The 27,507-nt window shown below is 43.7% G+C and overlaps 2 protein-coding genes across 2 annotated transcripts; both read left to right on the forward strand.

Annotated features, from left to right (window-relative positions):
* Window positions 1-196: 196 nt before the first annotated feature.
* Window positions 197-1,048, forward strand: LOC134395701 (gastrula zinc finger protein XlCGF7.1-like). The gene is given in 1 exon segment (XM_063121864.1): window positions 197-1,048. A coding segment is annotated over 1 exon segment (852 nt).
* Window positions 1,049-6,185: 5,137 nt separating this feature from the next.
* Window positions 6,186-7,568, forward strand: LOC134395702 (zinc finger protein 271-like). The gene is made up of 2 exons (XM_063121865.1): window positions 6,186-7,039; window positions 7,124-7,568. The coding sequence occupies exons 1-2, from the start codon at window positions 6,186-6,188 to the stop codon at window positions 7,566-7,568; spliced, it is 1,299 nt and encodes a 432-aa protein (XP_062977935.1).
* The last annotated feature ends 19,939 nt before the right edge of the window (window positions 7,569-27,507 follow it).

Consider the following 27,507-nt stretch of genomic DNA (forward strand, 5'->3'; position numbering starts at 1 on the left):
AAGCTGTTGTCTGAGCAAACCAACTGTTAAAGGGCCGATGCTTGACACAGAGGGGAAAAGTCACAAATCTTTGGAGTGCGAAATAACCTTTAAATGAAGTTCACAACTTACAAGACATCATAAACAAATTCATTCTGGGGAGGAACAACATACGTGTACATGATGTGGGAAGTGCTTCCAAAAACAACAAAGTCTCATGGCACACCAAAGGTGCCATACAAGGGGGGAACCCTTAATATGCTCATGGTGTGACAAAAGCTTCAGGCATAGCTCAGTCCTTACAGCACATGAAAGAGTTCACACAGGAGAAAAACCATATACATGTGAAGAATGTGGAAAGCGTTTTTCTCAGAAGTCAAACCTTACTACACATTCAAGAATCCACACAGGAGAAAAACCCTTTCAATGCTTGACCTGTGGAAAATGTTTCAATACGAGTTCAAACTTTTCCAACCATAGCAGAATTCACACATGGGAGAAACTCTATAAATGTGTAGAATGTGGAAAGGGCTTCACCGAAAGCTCATCTCTTATTACACACCGACGAATTCACACAGGAGAGAAACCCTATACATGTCAAGAATGTGGAAAGAGCTTTTCTCAGAAAACATCACTTATTAATCATGAAAGAATTCACACAGGAGAGAAACCCTATACATGTCAAGAATGTGGAAAGAGCTTTTCTCGGATGGAATCCCTTACTACGCATGAAAGAATTCACACAGGAGAGAAACCCTATACATGTCAAGAATGTGGAAAGAGCTTTTCTCAGAAGCCATCCCTTATTAATCATGAAAGAATTCACTCAGGAGAGAAACCGTTTCAATGCTCAACATGTGGAAAATGCTTCAGGGGTAATACAGCTCTTACCAGACATGAAAGAATTCACACAGGAGAGAAACCCTATCAATGTTCTGGGTGCAGTGAAACATTCCGTTACAGTTATCAGCTTGTGAGACATCAAAGAACTCATACACGGGAGACTCCTTAGAAATGTTCAGTATGTGAGGAAATGTTCACTTGCCTAGCAAACCTTGCAATACTTTAGAATGATGTCCATAAACTGCAGTGACCATACAAATTGTCTCATTGTATGGCATATTTTGATGATGCATTGAGCCTGCATGGAGTCTGCAGACAGTAGAAATAGAAGCGCCATCACAGCCTGGAATCGTGGTCAAACATTCAATCTCTGCCCACGCTTCACATTAAAGGCGCCCCATCTTCTCCAATTTGATCCTCATAATATAAGCAGGTTTTCTGTTGGGCTCCCTTTGTAAGGGTGGCTTTTGCAGGGCCTTTTGAGGGGTTGTGATACATGGGAGAACCTACCTCAGCTTCAGTGATTCGTTGACTGTATTAATCATACATTTTAATGAACCATTTTTATTAACTGTGTTTTATCATTCCAGGAAAGTACTATAACTGGATATGTCACATGAATGCTCAGTGTGTAAAGATGATTTAAGAGTTCTGAATTTACTAGAGAGCCAAGAATGTGCACACGGGGGATGCCTTACATATGCTTCTAATGTGGGACAACATTCACTTGTAAAGCCAACCTTATGATACTTCTCAGTGTCCAGACAGGGAAGGACCACACAAGTGGACACACACCATAGGGATTATTTAGATCACATATCAAACCTCCATGAATTTGAAAGTAGAGATAGCAGGGAAATCTCTTCACTGTTCGGAATGTGACATCACTTCAAGCACCTGACTGGATCTGGGGGTCCAATGGACTCCCCTCATGGACCCGGACTGGTGGCAGCAGTGTTTTTGTGAGCCCACAGTTCAAACACCTGCATGGCCTGACGAGCATCCAGACCCAAACAAATTCTCACATCCCTAGTATGATCCTGTATGCCCATACATTTTCTCTAATCAAAGGATCCACATTTTAGTGGATGCTATATGTGGAATTCCCTGCCTCACGTTCTGTGGCTGCATTAAATGTTTTAGTGGGATGGTTTTAGTAATTGAGTGGTGCAATGCTGTCTATGTGGTCCACTGATGTTATTCCATGCCTGTTTTATCTGGACGGTTTTAAGAGCGTAATTGTACAGTACCATTTTATGAAAAATTTCCTTTAAGAGAACTTTCCCCCTCTGCCAGAGAAATGACAGGAGGGCATTTCCAAGGCAGGAGCCGTACCAAGACATGCTCAGGTTGGATTGAGGGCTCTTCTGACTATTTGGCCACATTTTAAAGGTTCAAGAGGTCAATGTGGGGAATCCTGAATCCACCAACAGAAGATATTAAGATGTGAAATGTTTTAAAGCTATTGAAATGGAAAACTGGTACAGTCACTGCAGCTGCTTTTAAGATGGCTTCTGTTACTATTAATGTGTTTGAATACTTATAAAGTTGTGTGTGTGTTTTCTCTGTTTCATAATCTTGATTCCATTTTGCCTCCTTAAACAAGAAGATTCCCGGGTTGGATGTTTAGGCTGCCATTTTGTACAGAGTTCCAAGCCCCTTAATGGCAGGGAACATGGTGGGATTTCATTCCGGGTAATAATCAGTTGGAGTGCAACTTCAATGCATTGAAGTCAAGTGTCATTTCGCACCTTTCAGACTTGGAAGGAATGATATCTTGGACTGGCAATGCCCTGTCTGCGCAGGGAAGGGGAAACAGGCAAAATAATGTCCCTGTACTTCTTTTGGTCCTTTCCATTGGTTGGAAGACATTGGAAGTTGCAAGAAAGAGGCTCTATTGAATTGTTCCCTTTCCACTCCTCATACTGCATCCGCTTGCTCCTGCCTGCAGTTCCTCCGGGCATCTAATTGGGGCAGGATGGAGAGGGTCTGCGTTTGTCCTGCAATCTTTATTTTCCTGGCTGCCTCCAAGAAAACATATTTTATTTTATTTTTAGGGGTGGAAAGTCTGGGACTCCTGCGATCACTTTTAGATAGTGGGGGTGGGAGGGCTGCTATTAGACATAGGTATCTAAACAAGAAAGGAACTTTAAAAGTTGAAACAAAGAAATTGAAATGTTTCGTGGACAAGTATTTTTAATAGCGAAAGGATTTTACATCTGAACTGAATCTACACAGATACTCATTCTTCAAAACTGTAAGAGCTGAAAGGCAGACATAATAACCAGGTAATTTCAGACACCTGGACTACCTACACTGAGCCCTAATTCTATCCCTAGTTTCTTCCCAGTAAGATCTTTTTTCCAAGGAGCCTAAAGAAGCATATATAACGAAGCCCTCCTCCAGTTTGTCCTCACAACAACCCTGTGAGGTGGATCTGGCTGAGAGTCAGTAACTTGGCCAAGGTCACCCAGTGAACTGAATGATCAACTAAGTACTTGAACCTGGAACTTTTCCTTTTCAGCTATTACTCTAACCATTACACCACAATGGGTCCTGAAGTGTGACTGCAAATAGAACTTCCATGTTCAGGGATCATATATCTCTAAGCACAAGGAACTGGGAGCAACCAACGGTGGTGATGGCATTGGTGGTGTTTTGGAGAGGCACTGGATTAGCCTCGGTGGGAAGTGGGGTGCTGGCCTATTGCTTTGTGTCTTTATTTATTGCCTTTCCATTCCACCTTTATAAAGTAACAACATCAACTTGAAATAGGCACATTTAATGCCATGAGGTATTGGAAAAGGATGTTACAAGAGTGTGTGTCGAGACCTCCTTCCTGAATGCAGAGAGAGTGGTGGGATCAGTGGAAAGAGAGTTCGTTCCAGAGATTGGGAATGAAGCAGGAGAAAGTCCTTGTGCTACATGGACCACAATCTGATCCCGATTAATGTTTATTTATTTAAAACATTTATATCCCACCCTATATCATTAAGATCTCAGGGCGGTGTACAGATAAAAACATACAGCATTAAACAGTAAATATACAGTAATGTTCTCATTGTCTTCAAAAATCCTTATTACAAGTATATCAATGAAAGCAGAGCAACACAATGAATAGACATGAAAAAGACTGGAAATACTATCCTCAGATTCAGCAGTTTTAGATCACACTTCCCGCCCCCCCAGCTGTGGGTTTTACCTTGCACTGAACTCCATTTCCCAGTAGCCCTTGCAAACTCCATAGGAATGTTCTACAGCTGGACCTATTTATCTGAGCCTGGTGCTCAGCTTGGAGTGAGAAGGCAAGTTAAAAGGAGGGGGGAAGGGATAGATCCTGCTTCTGAAGGCCAAGCAAGCAGTGAGGGGTTCATGCTGCTCTCGGCATTCAATTTTCTGAGGATGAGGGTTATTTTCTTGATGTTCTAAGGTCAGTGATGCCTCCAGGTTTTTGAGGAGCTTTACAGAAGAACCCCTCTGTGAGTCTGTGTTCTTATTGGCTGTTTTACCAGCAGCTCTTCCTCCTGCTCCTCCTCATTACAACCACTTGCTTGGTTGGCAGGCAGGGCGTCACTCGGTGAGAAGGCCATGGCATCTCCTGCTCCTCCTTCTCAAGAAGCAGGTGAACAAAGAGGTTGCCAAGGTGAAGAGGAGGAGCAGGTCTAGGGAGGCTCTTGCCAGTGGGTCTTGGTGGGCCCTTGGCTGGTGCTGGACTGTGCCCCCCTTACATTGCCCCTGTCTAAGGTCATGCTTTGTGGAAACAGCTGCTTGGGGTCCTCCAAACAGAAAGGAAAGTGTATCGAAGGTGTATGTTGAGGTTTCGAAATGAACTGGTGTGTTAAATCTGAGTGAAAGGAGAAAGCTGTGCAAAGGTAAATATTGAAACTGGCTGCTAGATTCTATATGGGTGGGGTGGGGTTGGTGGGTGGAGTTTGTTTAGAGTATGTTAATTTCTTACTGACATGCTATATGAACATGCTGCAACAGATGCATGAATTATCAGCACTTGGCAGCTAAGTGGACCTGAAACCCAAAAGGATGTTCTGTGACCATTTCAAGTAGAGCATATCAGAATTAAGAGAAAACTGACAGTTGTTTAACATTTGAGAACAATCAGGACACCATTATCTCCCTTTAGGCCACACTATTAAAATCATACTTACTGATTAGCAATTTCATGCTTGGGTTTCTGATTGACATCATTTTGTTTAAGTATTTATTCATTTGTTATATTTCTGGTCAGTGGAAAACTGTCTGCAAAATGTAGAATGATCTCCCACTAGTTTCTAAATGTTGCCAATTCTGATGCAATGTTTATGTCTATGTCTTCATTTGTAGGAGGGCATTGCTGGCATTTGATTGAATAGATTCTGTTAGAAGATGAGCAGGTGAATATGGCTGGTGATGTTTGGACCTGCAGTCATTTTGTCAGAGTGGATTTAGGGATAATGTTGGCTTCTAGGTTTGTCACAGGACCTCGTCTCCATATTGCTGTGTCACTTCTGTGGCTGTCTCATTTGGGTGAAGAGCTGTTTGTGATTTAGGAGGTGTCTCTAAGCAAGGACAGACCTACTATCCAAGTTACTATTTGAATTTGAGAAGATGTATTAACAAAACAACAGTGAAGGTGGAAATAATAAAATGGAGAGGAGCAGGACTGTGGAGGATGTTCTGAGTTCCTTGAAAGAGAAACAAAGGAGGGATTGAAGTAGAATCATGGTATGATCATACTGATAATAAGAATTACAGTTTACACCTGCTTCAGACCGATCTGGATCCGATTCAGATGCAGACTGCTTTGGTCTGAACCAGCCCGCTTTGGTTCTGGGACTCAGAACTGGAACCCAGCAGTACACAGCTCTAATTGTTTTCTCTCCTTTGTTTCCATTAGATGTGGTGCAGGAGGCTTACGATGAAGGAGAACAACGTAGCACATCGCAAGGAGAAGTGAGGGATGAAGAGGTGAAAGAGGTCTTGAGCAATCGGGATAGATCCAGAAGAAAGAAGGGAAACTCTACATAAGAAAGGAAGGACAAACCCATTTAATCTCAGAGCAGGTCCTGCCTTGAGCAAGAAGAACAAACAGGAAAGAGACACCAAAAGCACCTTGATCCTCATTTGAGAATCCACACAGTGGAGAAACCCAGTCAAAGCCCAAAGTCAGTGAAAAGCGGTTGTCTGAGCAAACCAACGGTTAAAGGGCCGATGCGCGACACAGAGTGGAAAGTCACAAATCTTTGGAGTGCGAAATGACCTTTAAATGAAGTTCACAACTTACAAGACGTCATCAACAAAATCATTCTGGGGAGGAACAATATATGTGTACAGCGTGTGGGAAGTGCTTCCAAAAACAACAAAATCTCATGCCACATCAAAGGTGCCATAAGAGGGGGGAACCCTTTACATGCTCATGGTGTGACAAAAGCTTCAGCCGTAGGTCAGTCCTTACCACACATGAAAGAGTTCACACAGGAGAAAAACCATATACGTGTGAAGAATGTGGAAAGAGCTTTTCTCAGAAGCCATCCCTTCTTATGCATTCAAGAATCCACACAGGAGAAAAACCCTTTCAATGCTTGCCTTGTGGACAATACTTCACTTATAGCTCAGCACTTTCCAGACATGAAAGAATTCACAAAGGGGAGAAACCACATAAATGTCAAGAATGTGGAAAGAGCTTTTCTCAGAAGCCATCCCTTATTAGGCATGAAAGAATTCACACAGGAGAGAAACCATATACATGTCAAGAATGTGGAAATAGCTTTTCTCGGAAGGAATCCCTTAATACGCATGAAAGAATCCACACAGGAGAGAAACCCTTTCAATGCTTGACATGTGGAAAATGCTTCGCTGACAGATCAGTACTTTTCAGCCATAAAATAATTCACACAGGAGAAAAACCACATAAATGTCACGAATGTGGAAAGAGCTTTTCTCAGAAGCTATCCCTTATTAAGCATGAAAGAATTCACACAGGAGAGAAACCATATACATGTCAAGAATGTGGAAAGAGCTTTTCTCGGAAGGAATCCCTTACTACACATGAAAGAATTCACGCAGGAGAGAAACCCTTTCAATGCTCAACATGTGGAAAATGCTTCAGTGTTAGCTCCGTTCTTACCAGACATGAAAGAATTCACACAGGAGAGAAACCCTATAAGTGTAACGAATGTGGAAAGCAATTCAACCAAAGTTCAAACCTCATCCAACATCAAAGGTGCCATTCAGGGAAGAAACCCTATAAATGCAAGGAACGTGGAAAGTGTTATGCTCATAGCACGTCCCTTACTGGCCATGGAAGAATTCATACAGGAGAGAAACCCTATACATGTCAAGAATGTGGAAAGAGCTTTTCTCAGAAGCCATCCCTTATTAAGCATGAAAGAATTCACACAGGAGAGAAACCATATACATGTCAAGAATGTGGAAAGAGCTTTTCTCGGAAGCCATCCCTTATTAAGCATGAAAGAATTCACACAGGAGAGAAACCATATACATGTCAAGAATGTGGAAAGAGCTTTTCTCAGAAGCCATCCCTTATTAAGCATGAAAGAATTCACACAGGAGAGAAACCATATACATGTCAAGAATGTGGAAAGAGCTTTTCTCGGAAGGAATCCCTTACTACACATGGAAGAATTCACACAGGAGAGAAACCTTATCAATGTTCTGTGTGCAGTGAAACATTCCGTTGCAAAAAACAGCTTGTGAGACATCAAAGAACTCATACGCGGGAGACTCCCTAGAAATGTTCAGTGTGTGAGGAAATGTTCACTTTCCTAGCAAATCTTGCAATACTTTTCAATGATGTCCATAAACTGCAGTGACCATACAAATCTCCTCATTGTATGGAAACATTATGATGATGAGTTGAGCCTTCATGGACATGATACTGCAGACAGTAGAAACAGAAGCCCCATCACAGCCTGGAATCACTCTCAATTGTTCAGTCTCTGCCCAGTGCTTCAGATTAAAGGAGTCACATCTGCTCCCAATGGATCCTCTCATTATAATTAGACTTTCAGTTGGGATCAATGCGTAACGGGAGCTTTTGCATGGCCTTTTGAGGGGTTGTGATACATGGGACACCCGACCTCAGCTTCTGTGTTTCCTTAGCTGTATTCTACGTTTTTATGAGATGTTTTTATTGCTGAACTGTATTTTATCATTTTAGGAAAGGACCATTACCAGATAAGTCATGACCGCCAATGGATGGAGATGCTTTCAGAGTTCTGAATTTACTGGAGAGCAAAGAATGTGCACACGGGGGATTCCTGACATATGCTTATCATGTGGGAAAACATTCACTTGTAAAGCCAACTTTATGATACATCTCATTGTCCATACAGGGAAGGACCAAACAAGTGTACAAACACCATAGGGATTATTTGGATCACAAATCAAGCCTCCATGTAGAGTAGAGATAGCAGGGAAATCCCTTCACTGTTCGGAATGTGGCAAGGATCGATGCTTCAGGCACCTGACTGGATCCGGGGGTCCAATGGACTCCCCTCATGCACCCGGACGGGCGGCCGCAATGTGTTTGTGAGCCCACAGGTCAAACACCTGAACGGCCTGACGAGCACCCACATGAGTTCTCCCATCCCTAGTACGATTCCATGTCTGCCCATATATTATGTCTTATCAAAGGATCCACATTTTAGTGGATATGATATGTGGAATTCCCTGCCTCATGTTCTATGGCTGCATTAAATGTTTTAGTGGGATGGTTTTAGTAATTTAGTGGTGCAATGCTGTCTATGTGGTCCACTGATGTTTTTCCATGCATGTTTTATCTGGATGGTTTTAAGAGTGTAATTGTACTGTACCATTTTATGTCAAAATTCCTTTAAGAGAACTTTCCCCCTCTGCCAGAGAAATGACAAATGGGCATTTCCAAGGCAGGAGCCCTACCAATAAATGCTCGGGTTGGATTGAGGACTCTTCTGACTATTTGACCATGTTATAGAGGTTCAGAAGGTCAATGTGGGAAATCCTGAATCCACTGACAGAAGATATTAAGATGTGAAATGTTTTAAAGCTATTGAAATGGAGAACTGGTACAGTCACTGCAGCTGCTCTTAAGATGCCTTCTGTTACTTTTAATGTGTTTGAATACTAATAAAGTTCTGTGTGTGATTTCATAGGTTTGATTCCATTTTGCCTCCTTAAAAAAGAGTGGTCCCCAGTTGGATGTTGAGGCTGTCATTTTGTACAGAGTTCTGAGCCCCTTAAGCAGAGGTACCATGGTAGGACTTCGTTCTGGGGAAAGAACGGTTGGGCTGCATCTTTAATGCGTTGAAGCCAAGGGTCATTTAGAACCTTTCCAAATTGGACTGCATGATGTCATGGACTGGCAATGCCCTGTCTGCGCATGGAAGGGGAAATAGGGGAAATAATGTCCTCCTCACTCCTGTTGGTTCTTTCCATTGGTTCTAAGACATTGGAAGTCGCAAGAAAGAGGCTCCATTGAAGTGTTCACTTTCCACTTCTCTGACTGCATCCAATTGCACCTGCCTGCAGTTCCTCCAGACATCCAATTGGGGCAGGATGGAGAGGGGCTGAATTTATCCTGAAATCTTCATTTCCCTGTCTGCCTCCATGAAAACATATTTTATTTTATATTGGGGGGTCGGGACACTGGGACTCCTGAAATCACTTTTAGATAGTGGGTGGGTGGACTGGCTATTAGACATAGGTATCTAAACCAGAAAACTATAAAAGCTGAAACAAAGAAATTGACATGTTTTGTGGACAAGTATTTTTAAGTGGGATAGGATTTTACATCTGAACAGAATCTACACAGATACTCATTCTTCAAAACTGTAAGAGCTGAAAGGTAGACATGATAACCAGGTTAATTTCAGAAAGCTGGACTACCTACACTGAGCCCTAATTCTATCCCTAGTTTCTTCCCATAAGATCTTTTTCCAAGGAGCCCAAAGAAGCATATAGGATCGCCCTCCTCCAGTTTGTCCTCACAACAACCCTGTGAGGTGGGTCAGGCTGAGAGTCAGTGACTTGGCCAAGGTCACCCAGTGAGCTTCATGTTCAAGTACGCACTTGAAACTGGATCTTCTCCTTTTCAGCTACTATTCTAACCATTACACCACAAGGGTTCCCAAGGTGTGATTGCAAATAGAACCTCCATGTTCAGGGATCATATATCTCTAAGCACAAGGAACTGGGAGCAACCAATGGTGGTGATGGCATTGGTGATGCTTTGGAGAGGCACAGGATTAGCCACTGTTGGAAGTTGAGTTCTAGCCTATTGCTTCTTTATTTGTTGCAAGTTGAGACCACTTTTATAAAGTAACAACAACAACAAACAACATGATTAGAAATATTTAATGCCATAAGATATTTGAAAACGATGTTACAGTGTGTGTCAAGATCTCCTTCCTGAATGCAGATATAGTGATAGGACCCTGGTGCAAAGGGAGTTCGTTCCAGAGATTGGGAATGAAGCAGGAGAAAGTCCTTGTGCTACATGGACCACAATCTGATCCTGATTAATGTTTATTTATTTAAAACATTTATATCCCACCCTATATCATTAAGATCTCAGGGCGGTGTACAGATAAAAACATACAGCATTAAACAGTAAATATACAGTAATGTTCTCATTGTCTTCAAAAATCCTTATTACAAGTATATCAATGAAAGCAGAGCAACACAATGAATAGACATGAAAAAGACTGGAAATACTATCCTCAGATTCAGCAGTTTTAGATCACACTTTCCCCCCCCACCCAGCTGTGGGTTTTACCTTGCACTGAACTCCATTTCCCAGTAGCCCTTGCAAACTCCATAGGAATGTTCTACAGCTGGACCCATTTATCTGAGCCTGGTGCTCAGCTTGGAGTGAGAAGACAAGTTAAAAGGAGGGGGGAAGGGATAGATCCTGCTTCTGAAGGCCAAGCAAGCAGTGAGGGGTTCATGCTGCTCTCGGCATTCAATTTTCTGAGGATGAGGGTTATTTTCTTGATGTTCTGCAGTCAGTGATGCCTCCAGGTTTTTGAGGACCTTTACAGAAGAACCTGTCTGTGAGTCTATGTTCTTATTGCCTGTTTTACCAGCGGCTCTTCCTCCTGCTCCTCCTCATTACAACCACTTGCTTGGTTGGCAGGCAGGGCGTCACTCGGTGAGAAGGCCGTGGCATCTCCTGCTCCTCCTTCTCAAGAGGCAGGTGAACAAAGAGGTTGCCCAGGTGAAGAGGAGGAGCAGGTCTAGGGAGGCTCTTGCCAGTGGGTCTTGGTGGGCCCTTGGCTGGTGCTAGACTGTGCCCCCCCTTGACACTGCCCCTGTCTAAGGTCATGCTTTGTGGAAACAGCTGCTTGGAGTCCTCCAAACAGAAAGGAAAGTGTATCAAAGGTGTATGTTGAGGTTTCAAAATGAGCTGGTGTGTTAAATCTTTCAGAGTGAAAGGAATAAAGATCTGCAAAGCTAAGTATTTAAACTGGCTTCTAGATTCTATATGGGTGGGGTGGGGTGGAGTGGGTTTAGAGTATGTTAATTTCTTACTGACATGCTATAGGAACATGCCGCAACAGATGCATGAATTATCTGCGCTTGGCAGCTAAGTGGACATGAAATCCAAGAGGGCAGTCTGTGACAATTTCAAGTAGAGCATATCAGAATTAAGAGAATACTGACAGTTGCTTTACATTTGAGAACAATCAGGACACCATTATCTCCCTTTAGGCCACACTACTAAAAACAAACTTACTGATTAGCAATTTCATGCTTGGATCTCACTTTGACATCATTTTGTTTAAGTTCTTATTTATTTGTTACATTTAAATTCTGTCTGTTTTCCTCCAAGGAAGCCAAGGCAGCATGTATAATTTTCTTCCTCTTCTCCACTTTATTGTCACAAGCACAACAATGCCCAGTAGGTTAGGTAGAGAGTGTGTGACTGGCCCATAGTCAACCTGTGAGCTTCCATGGCTGAGCGGGGACTAGAACCCAAATCTCGCGATTCTCATTCCAACATTCCGGCCACTACACCACACTGGCTCTCTAATTTGGCTTTCTGGTCAGTGGAAAACTGTCTGCAAAATGTATAATCATCACCCAATGGTTGCTAAATGTTGCCAATTCTGATGCAATGTTTGCATCTAAGTCTTCATTTGTAGCAGGGCATTGCTGACATTTGATAGAATAGATTCTGTTAAATGATGAGCAGGTGAATATAGCTGATGATGTTTGGTCCTGCAGTCATTTTGCCAGAGTGGATTTAGGGATATTATTGGCTTCTAGATTTGTCACAGGATCTCAACTCTGTGTTGATATGTCCCTTCTGGGGTCATCTGTTTTGGATGAGGAGCTGTTTGTGATTTAGGAGATGTCTGTAAGCAAGGATAGACCTGCTATACAAGTCATTATTAGAATATGAGAAGATGTGTGAACAAAACAACAGTGAAGATGGAAAAAATAAAATGGAGAGGAGCAGGACTGTGGAAGATGTTCTGAGTTCCTTGATAGAGAAACAAAGAAGGGATAGAAATAGAATCATGGTATGATCATATGGATAATAAGAATCACAATTTACACCTGCTTCATACCGATCCTGATCCGATTCAGATCCAGACTGCTTTGGTCCGAACCAGCGCACTTTGGTTTGTGGATTCAGAACTGGAACCCAGAATTACACCACTCTAATTGTTTTCTCTCCTTTTTTCCATTAGATGCGGTGCAGGATGCTGACCACGAAGGGGAACAACATAGCACATCGCAAGGAGACGTGAGGGACGAAGAGGAGAAAGAGGTCTTGAACAATCGGGATAGATCCAGAAGGAAGAAGGGAAACTCTACAAAAGATGGAAGGACAAACCCATTTAATCTCAGAGCGGCTTCTTCTTTGAGCAAGAAGAACAAATAGGAAAGAGACACCAAAAGCACCTTGATCCTCATTTGAGAATCCACAGAGTGGAGAAACCCAGTCAAAGCTCAAAGTCAGTGAATAGGGCTGACTGAGCAAACCGTTAAAGGTCCGATGCTCGACACAGAGTGGAAAAGTCAGAAATCTTTGGAGTGCGAAATGACCTTTAAATGAAGTTCACAACTTGCAAGACGTCATCAACAAATTCATTCAGGGGAGGAACAATATATGTGTACAGCATGTGGGAAGTGCTTCCAAAAACAACAAAATCTCATGGCACATCAAAGGTGCCATAAGAGGGGGGAACCCTTTACATGCTCATGGTGTGACAAAAGCTTCATCCATAGCTCAGTCCTTACCACACATGAAAGAGTTCACACAGGAGAAAAACCATATACATGTGAAGAATGTGGAAAGAGCTTTTCTCGGAAGCCATACCTTATTACGCATTCAAGAATCCACACAGGAGAAAAACCCTTTCAATGCTTGACATGTGGAAAATGCTTCGCTGATAGCTCAGCACTTTCCAACCATAAAAGAATTCACACAGGGGAGAAACCATATATATGTCAAGAATGTGGAAAGAGCTTTACTCGGAAGGAATCTCTTATTAAGCATGAAAGAAGTCACACAGGAGAGAAACCGTTTCAATGCTCAACATGTGGAAAATGCTTCAGGGGTAACTCAGCTCTTACCAGACATGAAAGAATTCACACAGGAGAGAAACCCTATCAATGTTCTGGGTGCAGTGAAACATTCTGTTACAGGTATCAGCTTGTGAGACATCAAAGAATTCATACACGGGAGACTCCCTAGAAATGTTCAGTGTGTGAGGAAATGTTCACTTGCCTAGCAAACCTTGCAATACTTTTTAATGATGTCCATAAACTGGAGTGACCACACAAATTGCCTCATTATATGGCATGTTTTGATGATGCATTGAGCCTGCATGGAGTCTGCAGACAGTAGAAACAGAAGCCCCATCACAGCCTGGAATCGTGGTCAAACATTCTGTCTCTGCCCACGTTTCACATTAAAGAAGCCCCATCTTCCCCCATTTGATCCTCATGATATAAGTAGGTTTTCTGTTGGGCTCCCTGTGTAAGGGTGGCTTTTGCAGGGCCTTTTGAGGCATTGTGGTACATGGGAGAACCTACCTCAGCTTCAGTGATTCATTGGCTATATTAATCATACATTTTAATGAACTGGTTTTTATTAACTGTGTTTTATCATTTTAGGAAAGTACTATAACCGGATATGTCACATGAATGCTCAGTGTGTAAAGATGATTTCAGAGTTCTGAATGTTCTGGAGAGCAAAGAATGTGCACACGGGGATGCCTTACATATGCTTCTAATGTGGGAAAACATTCACTTGTAAAGCCAACCTTATGATACATCTCAATGTCCAGACAGGGAAGGACCACACAAGTGGACACACACCATAGGGATTATTTAGATCACATATCAAACCTCCATGAATTTGAAAGCAGAGATAGCAGGGAAATCTCTTCACTGTTCTGAAAGTGGCATCACTTCAGGCACCTGACTGGATCCAGGGGTCCAATGGACTCCCCTCATGGACCAGGACTGGTCGCTGCAGTGTTTTTGTGAGCCCACGGGTCAAACACCTGCATGGCCTGAAGAGCATCCAGACCCAGACGAGTTCTCCCATCCCTAGTATGATTCCCTGTATGCCCATATGTTATCTATTATCAATGGATCCACATTTTAGTGGATGTGATATGTGGAATTCCCTGCCTCCTGTTCCGTGCTGCATTAAATGTTTTAGTGGGATGGTTTTAGTAATTGAGTGGTGGTCCACTGATTTTATTCCATGCATGTTTTATCTGGATGGTTTAAGAGCGTAATTGTACTGTACCATTTTATGAAAAGATTCCTTTAAGAGAACTTTCCCCCTCTGCCAGAGAAATGACAAGAGGGCATTTCCAAGGCAGGAGCCGTACCAAGAAATGCTCAGGTTGGATTGAGGGCTCTTCTGACTATTTGGCCACGTTGTAGAGGTTATATGTGGGGAATCCTGAATCCAGTGACAGAAGATAGTAAGATGTGAAATGTTTTAAAGCTACTGAAATGGAAAACTGGAACAGTCACTGCAGCTGCTTTAAGATGGCTTCTGTTACTTTTAATGTGTTTGAATACTAATAAAGTTCTGTGTGTATTTTCTCTGTTTCATAGCTTTGATTCCTTTGCCTACTTAAAAAAGAATGGTCCCTGGTTGGACATTTAAGCTGCCATTTTGTAGAGAGTCCTGAGCCCCTTAAGCAGAGGGACCATGGTGGGATTTCGTTCTGGGGAAAAACAGTTGGGCTGCATCTTTAATGCATTGAATCCAAGGGTCGTTTAGTGCACTTCCAACTTGGAATGCGTGATGTCATGGACTGGCAATGCCCTGTCTGCGCATGGAAAGGGAAATAGGGAAAATAATGTCCTCCTCACTCCTTTTGGCTCTTTCCATTGGTTGGAAGACATTGGAAGTTGCAAGAAAGAGGCTCCATTGAAGCGTTCACTTTCCACTCCTCTGACTGCATTCAAGTGCTCCTACCTGCACTTCCTCCAGACTTCCAATTGTGGCAGGATTGGGAGGGGCTGAATTTATCCTTTTTATTATTATTATTATTATTATTATTATTATTATTATTATTATTTATTAAACTCTATTTAACAAAGCGGTAAAAAAAGTTAAAATATATATAAAAACATACAAGTCAGACAGCATTTCTAATAAATACACAAACACGATTTCTGTAGATGCTGAACCGAGCTAGTTTCTTTCAATTTACTGAGGTCAGAGGAAGATTTGTTAAACAAGAGTTGGATGCCACATCTGTACCATTGATGTAATCGAGAAAAGGGGACCATATTTCATTGAATGGGTCATAGCTAAGTTGGCCTGATGAAACTCTGCAGTGGTAGGTTAATTTTTCAGAGCAGGCTATATCGCATACTTTCCCTCATTTCTCTGTCTGCCTCCATGAAATCATATTTTATTTTTTTTTATTTTATTTGGGTCGGGGGGACTCGGGGACTCCTGCAATCACTTTTAGATAGTGGGGGTGGGTGGGCCGGCTATTAGACATGGGTAACTAAACAAGAAAAGAACTATAAAAGTTGAAACAAAGAAATTAACATGTTTTGTGGAAAAGTATTTTTAATAGGGAAAGGATTTTACATTTGAACAGAATTCATCACAGATACTCATTCTTCAAAACTGTAAGAGCTGAAAGGTAGACATAATAACCAGGTTAATTTCAGACAGCCAGACTGCCTACACTGAGCCCTAAGTCTATGCAAGTTTCTTCCCAGTAAGATCTTTTCCCAAGGAGCCCAAAGAAGCATATAGGATCGCCCTCCTCCAGTTTTCCCTCACAACTACCCTGTGAGGTGGGTCAGGCTGAGAGTCAGTGACTTGGCCAAGGTCACCCAGTGAGCTTCATGGTCAAGTATGCACTTGAAACTGGATCTTCTCCTTTTCAGCTACTACTCTAACCATTACACCACAAGGGTTCCCAAGGTGTGATTGCAAATAGAACCTCCATGTTCAGGGATCATATATCTCTAAGCACAAGGAACTGGGAGCAACCAACGGTGGTGATGGCATTGGTGGTGCTTTGGAGAGGCACAGAATTAGCCACTGTGGGAAGTGGGGTTCCAGCCTATTGCTTCTTTATTTGTTGCAAGTCGAGACCAATTTTCTAAAGTAACTACTACAACAACAAACAACAAAAACAACAACAAACAACATGATTAGCCACAATTCATGCCGTAAGATATTGGGAAAGGATGTTGCAAAAGTGGGGTGACCATATGAAAAGGAGGACAGGGTTCCAGTATCTTTAACAGTTGTACTGAAAAGGGAATTTCAGCAGGTGTCATTTGTATATATGGAGAGCCTGGTGAAGTTTCTCTACATCACAAAAGTTAAAGCTGCATGAGCCCTGCCCTCTTTTAAATCTAGTCACTCTAGTATAGCTCCTGCAGCTTTAACTGTGGTGATGAAGAGGGAATTTCCCCAGCACCATGTACATTGATGGTGCTATATAAATAATAATAATAATAATAATAATAATAATAATAATAATAATAATAATACCTGTTAAAATCCCTTATCTATGCAACTGTTAAAGATACAGGAGCCCTGTCCTCCTTTTCATATGGTCATCCTAACAAAAACATGTGTCAAGACCTCCTTCCTGAAGGCAGAGAGAGAGTAGCGGGAGCAGTACAAAGGGAGTTTGTTGCAGAGATTGAGAGTGATACAGGAGGAAGCCCTTTTCCTACATGGAACACAATCTGATCCCGATTAATGTTCTCGTTGTCGTCAAAAATCCTTATTACAAGTATATCAGTGAAAGTAGAACAACACAATGAATGGACATGAAAAAGACTGGAAATACTATCCACAGACTCAGCAGTTTTAGATCACACTTCCCTCCCCCCTGCCCCCAGCTGTGGGTTTTTGCTTGCACTGAACTCCATTTCCCAGTAGCCCTTGCAAAACCCTGCATTGAGCAGGGAGTTGGACTCGATGGCCTTGTAGGCCCCTTCCAACTCTGCTATTCTATGATTCTATGATATGAACATTCTACAGCTGGGCCCATTTATCTGAGCCTAGTGCTCAGCTTGGAGTGAGAAGGCAAGTTAAAAGGAGGGGGGAAGGGATACATCCTGCTTCTGAAGGCCAAGCAAGTAGTGAGGGGTTCATGCTGCTCTCTGCATTCACTTTTCTGAGGATGAGGGTTATTTTCTTGATGTTCTACAGTTTGTGATGCCTCCAGGTTTTTGAGGAACTTTACAGAAGAACCCCTCTGTGAGTCTATATTCCTATTTGTTTTTTTCCCAGCAGCTCTTCCTCCTGCTCCTCCTCATTAAAACCACTTGCTTGGTTGGCAGGCAGGGCGTCACTCGGTGAGAAAGCCATGGCATCTCCTGCTCCTTCTTCTCAAGAGGCAGGTGAACAAAGAGGTTGCCCAGGTGAAGAGGAGGAGCAGGTCTAGGGAGGCTCTTGCCAGTGGGTCTTGGTGGTCCTTTGGCTGGTGCTAGACCATTCCCCACCCCCTTACACTGCCCCTGTCTAAGGTCATGCTTTGTGGAAACGGCTGCTTGGAGTCCTCCAAACAGAAAGGAAAGTGTATCAAAGGTGTATATTGAGGTTTCGAAATGAACTGGTGTGTTAAATCTGTCAGAGTGAAAGGAAAAAAGATGTGCAAAGCTAAATATTGAAACTGGCTTCTAGATTTTATATGGGTGGGGTGGGGTGAGTGGGTTTACAGTATGTTAATTTCTTACTGACATGCTTTATGAACGTGCTGTAACAGATGCATGAATTATCAGCACTTGGCAGCTAAGTGGACATGAAATGCAATAGGACAGTCTGTGACAATTTCAAGTAGAGCATATCAGAATTAAGAGAAAACTGACAGTTGCTTTACATTTTATTTATTTATTTTTTTTTTATTTATTTAAGTATTTTTATGCCGCCATTCAGCCAAAAAAGGCTCTCATGGCGGCTTACAAAAGTATTTCTTGACAGTCCCTGCCCACAGGCTTACAATCTAAAAGACATGACACAAAAGGAAAGGGGATTGGGAGGGAGGAGGAGGAGGGGGGAAAGGAAAGCAAACTCAGGCACTACAATCTTAGTTGGAAAGTTCAGCAGTTGCAGTTGACAGCAGGAGGGAGGGGGCTCTCAGCTGGAGCTGGACCCAGGCACGGTGGAGAGGTGCCTGGCTGCTGCTTCCTCCCTCACTGGTGGCCTCTGCAGAGACAGTTGGTAGCAGGAGGGAGGGGGCTCTCAGCTGGAGCTGGACCCAGGCACGGTGGAGAGACGCCTGGCTGCTGCTTCCTCCCTCACTGGTGGCCTCTGCAGAGACAGTTGGTAGCAGGAGGGAGGGGGCTCTCAGCTGGAGCTGGACCCAGGCACGGTGGAGAGACGCCTGGCTGCTGCTTCCTCCCTCACTGGTGGCCTCTGCAGAGACAGTTGGTAGCAGGAGGGAGGGGGCTCTCAGCTGGAGCTGGACCCAGGCACGGTGGAGAGACGCCTGGCTGCTGCTTCCTCCCTCACTGGTGGCCTCTGCAGAGAACTATCAGGACACCATTATCTCCCTCTAGGCCACACTATTAAAATCATACTTACTGATAAGCAATTTCATGCTTGGGTTTCTGATAGACTGTCCGGGAAAGCCGCCAAATGGCTTGACAAAGAAGGATAAGACCAGCCGGTAGATAGGCAACAAAGGTGTTTATTTACAGAAGCTAAACAGTGCAGGGAAAGGAGGGGAAAACGGGGGTTTGACTGCAAAAGTCAAGGAACAGGAACAGTTCAAGGAGCAGGCTTGTAGAGTAGTCAATGTCCAGTCCAAAGTCAAGGGAGCATGGCAAAGAGGAGATTCGATAATGCAGTCCAAGTTCAAACACAGCTAACAGTCAGCGACAAACCAGTAACACAGTCCAGAGTCAGGGGCAACAACAGGCAAGGCGTAGTCACAAACCGGTCCAAGGTCGAAGCAGGAATCCAGAGTAGGCAGATGTGGTCACGGGGTCTGGGAATCAAGACAGGAATCAGAATCCAGGCATTCAGGAACAAGGCATGAGGTCACAAGAGCAAAGGCTTCCGCCAGAATGCTCAGATAATCTCTGACAACCTTGCATGGCTCACAGCTGCGCTTTTATCCTTAGTCAGAGTGCTGAGTCATGGCCTCTCAGCTGATCCCTAATTGCCTGGTGTTTCTGGTAGAGGCGGCGAGACCGGCGTCTGGTTGCCTTCTCCGCCCGCAACTGGCTGAAACCAGGCTTCTCCGCCTCCTCCTCAGACCTCTGCGGCTCTTCCGTAGTCTTTGCTGGCATCAAGCCCTCAGAGCTGGCAGAGGTCCCAGCTGGCCTTGGCTCTTCTCCCTGAGGCTCTGCCACAGTTTCTGCCAGTCCAGCCTCCTCACTACCTGAGCTGGGCTTCTCGGTACTAGGTCCAGCCTCTGCCACCTCCTCCTCATCTCCTGACTCCATCTCTGTGCAGGGCATGACATTGACATCATTTTTTTTAAGTTTTCATTTATTTGTTACATTTACATTATGTTTGTTTTCCTCCAAGGAACAAAAGGCAGCATATATAATCCTCCTCTCCATTTTATTTTCAGAACAACAACCATGCCAGGTAGGTTGGACTGAGAGCTTCTATGAGAGCTTCTATGGCCAAGTGCAGACTAGAACCCAGTTCTCCTGATTCTCAGTCCAACATTCTAGCTACAAAGACACACTGGCTCTCTGATTTGGCTTTCTGCTCAGATGAAGACTGTCCAGAAAATGTAGAATGATATCCCACTTGTTTCTAAATGTTGCCAATTCTGATGCAATGTTTGCGTCTATGTCTTCATTTGTAGGAGGGCATTGCTGACTTTTGATTGAATAGATTCTGTTAGAAGATGAGCAGGTGAATATAGCTGGTGATTTTTGGACCTGCAGTCATTTTACCAGGGTGGATTTAGGGATAATGTTGGCTTCTAGATTTGTCACAGGACCTCGTCTTTTAGATTCCCCCCCCCCAGCGCTCATTTGGGTGAAGAGCTGTTTGTGATTTAGGAGGTGTCTTGAAGCAAGGACAGACCTACTATCCAAGTCATTATTAGAATATAAGAAGATGTGTTAACAAAACAAAAATGAAGATGGAAAAAATAAAATGGAGAGGAGCAGGACTGTGGAAGATGTTCTGAGTTCCTTGAAAGAGAAACAAAGGAAGAATAGAAATAGAATCATGGTATGATCATACAGATAATAAGAATCACAATTTACACCTGTTTCGGACTGATCCGGATCCGTTTCAGGTCCAGACTGCTTTGGTCCGAACCAGCCCACTTTGGTTCTGGGATTCAGAACTGGAACCACAGCAGTACGCAGCTCTAATTGTTTTCTCTCCTTTTTTCCATTAGATGTTTTGCAGGAGGCTGACGACGAAGAAGAACAACATAGCACATCGCAAGGAGAAGTGAAGGACGAAGAGGTGAAAGAGGTCTTGAGCAATCAGGATAGATCAAGGAGGAAGAAGGGAAACTCTACAAAAGAGAGGAAGGACAAACCCATTTAATCTCAGAGCTGGTCCTCCCTTGAGCAAGAAGAACAAACAGGAAAAAGACACCGAAAGCACCTTGATCCTCATTTGAGAATAAACAGAGTGGAGAAACCCAGTCAAAGTTCAAAGTCTGTGAAAAGTGGTTGTCTGAGCAACCCAACTGTTAAAGGTCTGATGCTCGATACAGAGTGGATTAGACACAAATCTTTGGAGTGCGAAATGACCTTTCAATGAAGTTCACAACTTACAAGATGTCACTGACAAATTAATTCTAGGGAGGAACAATACATGTGTACAGCATATGGGAAGTGCTTCCAAAAACAACAAAATCTCATGGCACATCAAAGGTGCCATACAAGGGGGGAACCCTTTATATGCTCATGGTGTGACAAAAGCTTCAGGCATAGCTCAGTCCTTACCACACATGAAAGAGTCCACACAGGAGAAAAACCATATACATGTGAAGAATGTGGAAAGAGCTTTCCTTGGAAGTCATCCCTTATTACGCATTCAAGAATTCACACAGGAGAAAAACCCTTTCAATGCTTGACATGTGGAAAATACTTCGCTGATAGCTCAGCACTTTCCAGCCATAAAAGACTCCACACAGGAGAAAAACCCTTTCAATGCATGGCATGTGCAAAATGCTTCACTGATAGCTCAGCACTTTCCAACCATGAAAGAATTCACATAGGGGAGAAACCCCATAAATCTCTTCACTGTTCAGAATTTTGTAAGAATTTTGTAAGAAGGGATGTCTCAGGCACCTGGTTCCAAGGGACACCTCCTGCATCCAAGAACAGACCTAGATGGGTGGCCACAGTGTGTTTGCGGTCACATGGGTCAAGCACCTGCATGGCCAGACAAGCACCCAGACCCAGATGTGTTCGCCCATCCCTAGTAGGAGCCCTACGAAGAAATGCCCTAGTTGTGTGGAGGGTTCTTTTGATTATTTGCCCACGTTTTAAAGGTTCAAAAGGTCAATGTGGGGAATCCTGAATCCACTGACAGAAGATATTAAGGTGTGAAATGTTTTAAAGCTATTAAAATGGAAAACTGGTACAGTCACTACTCTGTACAGCACCATGTACATTGATGGTGCTATATAAATAAATAAATAATAATAATAATAATAATAATAATAATAATAATAATAATAATAATATGGCTTCTGTTAACTTTTAATGTGTTTGAATACTAATAAAGTTCTTTGTGTGTTTTCTCAGTTTCATAGTTTTGATTCCATTTTGCCTCCTTCAACAAGAATGGTCCCGGGTTGGACGTTTAAGCTGCCATTTTGTACAGAGTTCCGAGCCCCTTAATGACAGGGAACATGGTGGGATTTCATTCTGGGGTAAGAACGGTTGGAGTGCATCGTCAATACATTGAAGCCGAGGGTCATTTAGCGCCCTTCCAACTTGGAATGTGTGATGTCATCGACTGGCAATGCCCTGTCTGCGCATGGAAGGGGAAATAGGGAAAATAATGCCCTCACTTCTTTTGGCTCTTTCCATTGGTTGGAAGACATTGGAAGTTGCAAGAAAGAGGGCCCCTTGAAGCGTTCACTTTCCACTCCTCGGACTGCATCCAATTGCTCCTTCCTGCAGTTTCTCCAGACATCCAATTGGGGCAGGATGGAGAGGGGCTGCATTTATCCTGCAATCTTTTTTCCCCCTGGCTGCCCCCATGAAAACATATTTTATTTTATTTTTAGGGGTGGAAAGTCTGGGACGCCTGCAATCACTTTTAGATAGTGGGGTGGATGGGCTGGCTATTAGACATAGGTATCTAAACCAGAAAAAAACTGTAAAAGTTGAAGAAAAGAAATTGCAAAGTTTTGTGGACAAGTATTTTTAATAGGAAATGGATTTTACATCTGAACAGAATCTACTCAGATACTGATTCTTCAAATCTAACAGATCTGAAAGGTATATATAGTAATCAGGTTAAATTGAGATAGCTAGACTGCCTACACTGAGCCCTAATTCTATGCAAGTTTCTTCCCAGTAAAATCTTTTTCCAAAGAGCCCAAAGAAGAATATCGGATCGCCCTCCTCCACTTTGTCCTCACAACAACCCTGTGAGGTGGGTCAGGCTGAGGGTCAGTGACTCGGTGAAGGTCACGTAGTGAGCTTCATGGTCAAGTATGCACTTGAAACTGGATCTTCTCCTTTTCAGCTACTGCTCTAACCATTACACCACAAGGGTTCCCAAGGTGTGATTGCAAATAGAACCTCCATGTTCAGGGATCATATATCTCTAAGCACAAGGAACTGGGAGCAACCAACGGTGGTGATGGCATTGGTGGTGCTTTGGAGAGGCACAGGATTAGCCACTGTGGGAAGTGGGGTGCTGGCCTATTGCTTCATGTCTTTATCTGTTGCATGTCAAGAACAAAAACATGAAATAGCCACATTTAATGCAATGAGGTATTGGAAAAGGATGTTACAAAAGTGTGTGTCAAGACCTCCTTCCTGAATGCAGGAAGAGAGTGAAGGGACCCCAGTGCAAAGGGAGTTTGTTCCAGAGATTGGGAGCAACACAGGAGGAAGCCCTTTTCCTACATGGACCGCAATCTAATCCCGATTAATGTTCTCATCATCTTCAAAAATCCTTATTACAAGTATATCCATGAAAGTTGAGCAATAGAATGAATAAATATGAAAAAGTCTGGAAATAATATCCTCAGACTCAGCAGTTTTAGATCACACTCCTCCCTGCCCCCCAGCTGTGGGTTTTTGCTTGCACAGAATTTCATTTCCCAGAAGCCCTTGCAAAACCCATATGACTGCCCCACACCTGGCCCCATTTAACTGACGGGTGCTCAGCTTGGAGTGAGAAGATGAGTGAGAAGCAGAAGGGAAGGAATAAATCCCCCACCTGCAGGCCAAGCAAGCAGTGTAGGGAGGTTGCTGCTCTCTGCATTCCCATTTCTATGGGGTGGAGGTTGTTTTCTTGATGTTCTAAGGTCAGTGATGCCTCCAGGTTTTTGAAAAGCTTTACAGAAGAACCCTCTGTCTGTGAGTCTACGTTCTTATTAGCTGTTTTACTAGTAGCTCTTTCTCCTCATTAAAACCACTTGCTTGGTTTGCAGGCATGGCATCAGTGGGTGAGAAGGCCGTGGCGTCTCCTGCTCCTCCTTCTCAAGAGGCAGGTGAACAAGGTCCAGGGAGGCTCTTGCCAGTGGGCACCTGGTCTTGGTGGGCCCTTGGCTGGTGCTGGACCATGTCTCCCCTTGACGCTGCCCCTGTAAGGTCGTGCTTTGAGGAAATGGCTGTTTGGAGAGATCCAGGAAGAAAGGAACATATATCCAGGGTCTCTGTTGGGGCTTTCAAATTGATTGGTGTTTTAAACCTTTCACAGTAAAAAGAACCAACATGTGCCAACCTAAAGATTTAAACTTGTTTCTAGATTCAGTATGGGTGGGGTGTGGTGGGGTGTGGGAGGGGACTGTTAGAGCAGTCTGACTGTTAGAGCAGTACGACAATGGAATCAGTTACCTAGGGAGGTTGTGGGCTCTCCCACACTAGAGGCCTTCAAGAGGCAGCTGGACAACCATCTGTCAGGGATGCTTTAGGGTGGATTCCTGCATTGAGCAGGAGGTTGGGCTCGATGGCCTTGTAGGCCCCTTCCAACTCAGCTATTCTATGATTCTATGATTTAGAGTATGTTGATCTCTTCCTGCCCTGCTATATCAACACGCTTCAACAGTTGCATGAATTATCATCACTTGGCAGCTTTTCATATGCATGGTCGATAGGAATGGAAAAATAAGGCTGAATGGCTATGAAATCCAGTAGGGCAGTCTGTGACAATTTCAAGTAGAGCATATCAGAATTAAGAGAAAAGTAACCATTGCTGTACATTGTCACAACAAGGACCATGCCAAGTAGGTTGGGCTGAGAGTTTGTGACTGGCTGAAAGTCACCCCGTGAGCTACTATAGCCAAGTGCAGACTAGAACCCAGATCTCCTGATTCTCAGTCCAACACTCTAGCCACTACACCACACTGGCTCTCTAATATGGCTTTCTGGTCAGTGGAAGGCTGTAAGGAAAATGTAGACTGATCTGCCACTGGTTTCTCAGTGTTGCCAATTCTGATGCAATGTTTGTATCTATGTCTTCATTTGTAGTAGCCTCTTCCAGGTACTTGAGCCTCCAGTTTGCTGGAGGCGCGAGCCAAAGGCGAGAGCCAAAGGGCTCTCGGCCTGAGGCTCTCAGCCGTGGGCGCGAAGCCGGTCAAGCTGATCTGTTACTTCGGAGGAAGAACCCCCAACCTCAGACCGGTCCTCGCTACTTCCTGTTCCAGGACATGATCTCCTACAGTGTTGGGTTATTATTTGACGCTGTGATTGCTTTCATATATCCTATCTGTTTGCTTTTTTCTGTGTCTGCCTTCTTGCTTGCTTACTACTGGTCTTGGCCGGGCCTGTTCTGGTTAATGCTATCCTGCGCTTGTTTTACTTCTCTGGCTTCCTGCTGTCTCTCTCCTCATTTCTTCTCTCAATTCTTTTCTCCTCCTATCTGTTCCTTATGGCTCGCTCCAATCTCATCTCTCCCAACTTAGTTCCTATTCGGTGTCTCCCCTCTACTCAGCTGCCTTTTTCGCGTTCCTTATGGAACTGTCGCTCTGTTGCTTCTAAGGCCCCTGTCATTCAGGACTTGTTTATCTCTAGGTCTCTTCACCTCCTTGCTCTTACTGAAGCCTGGCTTCCTGCCCATGATACTGCCATCTCTGCTGCCCTCTCTCTTGGAGGACTCTCTTTCTCTCACTCTAGTCGCCCAGAGGGTCGGGGTGGTGGTGTGGGTCTTTTATTATCTAGTTTGTGCCAGTTCCAGCCTCTTTCCATTCCACCTTCACATTGTTTTTCCTCCTTTGAGGTACATGTGGTGAGGCTTTTCACTCCACTGCGATTGCGGATTGCAGTTTTGTACCGCCCCCCAGGCTCGTCCTCAAAATTTCTCTCTGATTTTGATTCGTGGCTATCCTTTTTCCTCTCTAATAACTGTCCTACCCTTATCTTGGGTGATTTCAATATCTATGTGGATGACCCTCAAGACGCTGCAGCTCTACGATTTCGCTCCTTATCTTCCTCTTATGATCTTAAGCTTTGGTCTGATGTACCCACACATTCCCTTGGACACTGTCTGGATCTTGTTCTCACTCGGAATTGCTCTGTTTTGGACTTTTCCACCGCTGACTTTCCTCTGTCAGATCATCATCTAGTTTCCTTCAATCTTACTCATTCTCGTCCTGCTTCTCACTCTTGTCGTGACTTGCAATATATCAATTATGAGGCTTTTTCTCAGTCTCTAGCCTCCTCTCTTCCCTCTGTCTTTTCAGCTGTCTCCTTGGACTCTGCTGTCTCCTTCTTTAATTCCTCCTTATCTTCAACTCTTGATAATCTTGCTCCATCTACAACTCGGATAGTTCGCCCTTCTCAACCCCAACCGTGGCTCACCTCTTTCCTCCGCTACCTTCGCTCTTGTTCCCGGGCAGCTGAGCGTCTTTGGCGTAAGACCAGGGACTGGGCGGACTTTGTCCATTACAAATTTGTACTCTCCTCTTTCTCTTCTGCCATTTCACTGGCCGAACAGCAGTATTACTCAACGTTGATCCAGTCAAATGCTATGCATCCTCAGCGGCTCTTTGCATCCTTCAATTCTGTTCTGAAGCCTAATCCACCATCTCTTCCTGCCTCTCTGTCTGCTAATAACTTTGCCTCTTTTTTCAAAGCTAAAATCCAAACTATTCGCTCTGATCTGGCCAGCTCTGCTCCTCTTCCAGTTCCTGTTCCTCATCTGTCAGTTCCTCCTGCAAATTTCTCTACGTTTCCTTCGGTCTCAGCTGATGAACTGTCTACTATACTGCGCTCCTCGAAGCCTTTCACTTGTTCTCGTGATCCGATTCCTTCCCGCGTCTTTATTAATCTTATTCCCGCTATCCTCCCTTCCTTGCTTCATATTATTAATCTTTCTCTGTCCTCTGGTTCATTTCCTTCTGCTTTTAAAAATGCTACAGTCTCTCCCATTCTCAAGAAACCTACTCTTGATAGGCTATCTCTGTCTAACTACCGACCTGTCTCTTTGTTGCCGTTTGTTTCAAAGATCCTGGAGCGTGTGGTCTACTCTCGCTGTCTTGACTTTCTTTCTAGTAACTCTGCTCTGGATCCTTATCAATCTGGATTCCGTCCTTTGCATTCCACTGAAACAGCCCTTACTAAGATCACCAATGATCTCCTTACTGCCAAGTCTAAAGGCCATTATTCCGTTCTTATTCTCCTTGATCTAACTGCAGCCTTTGACACGGTTGATCATGATCTTCTCTTAGATTCCCTTCATGACCTTGGACTTTGCGGCTCTGTCTATAACTGGTTTGCCTCCTATCTAGCGGGTCGCTCTTTCAGCGTGTTGGCTAATGGCAGCTCATCTTCCTCTTTTCCCCTTTCAGTAGGGGTTCCGCAAGGCTCGGTGCTTGGCCCGTTGTTGTTTTCTTTATACATGTTGCTCTTGGGTAATCTTATTCAATCTCATGGCCTCCAATATCATCTGTATGCCGATGATACACAATTATATCTTTCATCTCCGGAACTTTCTCCTGATGTTCATGATCGTATCTCGGCATGTCTTTCAGATATCTCAGCTTGGCTGCTGCATCGTCGTTTGAAACTTAATATGGCAAAGACTGAATTGCTTGTTTTCCCTCCTAAACCTTCTCC

This window comes from Elgaria multicarinata, chromosome 3 (genome assembly GCF_023053635.1).
Source record: "Elgaria multicarinata webbii isolate HBS135686 ecotype San Diego chromosome 3, rElgMul1.1.pri, whole genome shotgun sequence".
Lineage (NCBI taxonomy): Eukaryota > Metazoa > Chordata > Lepidosauria > Squamata > Anguidae > Elgaria > Elgaria multicarinata.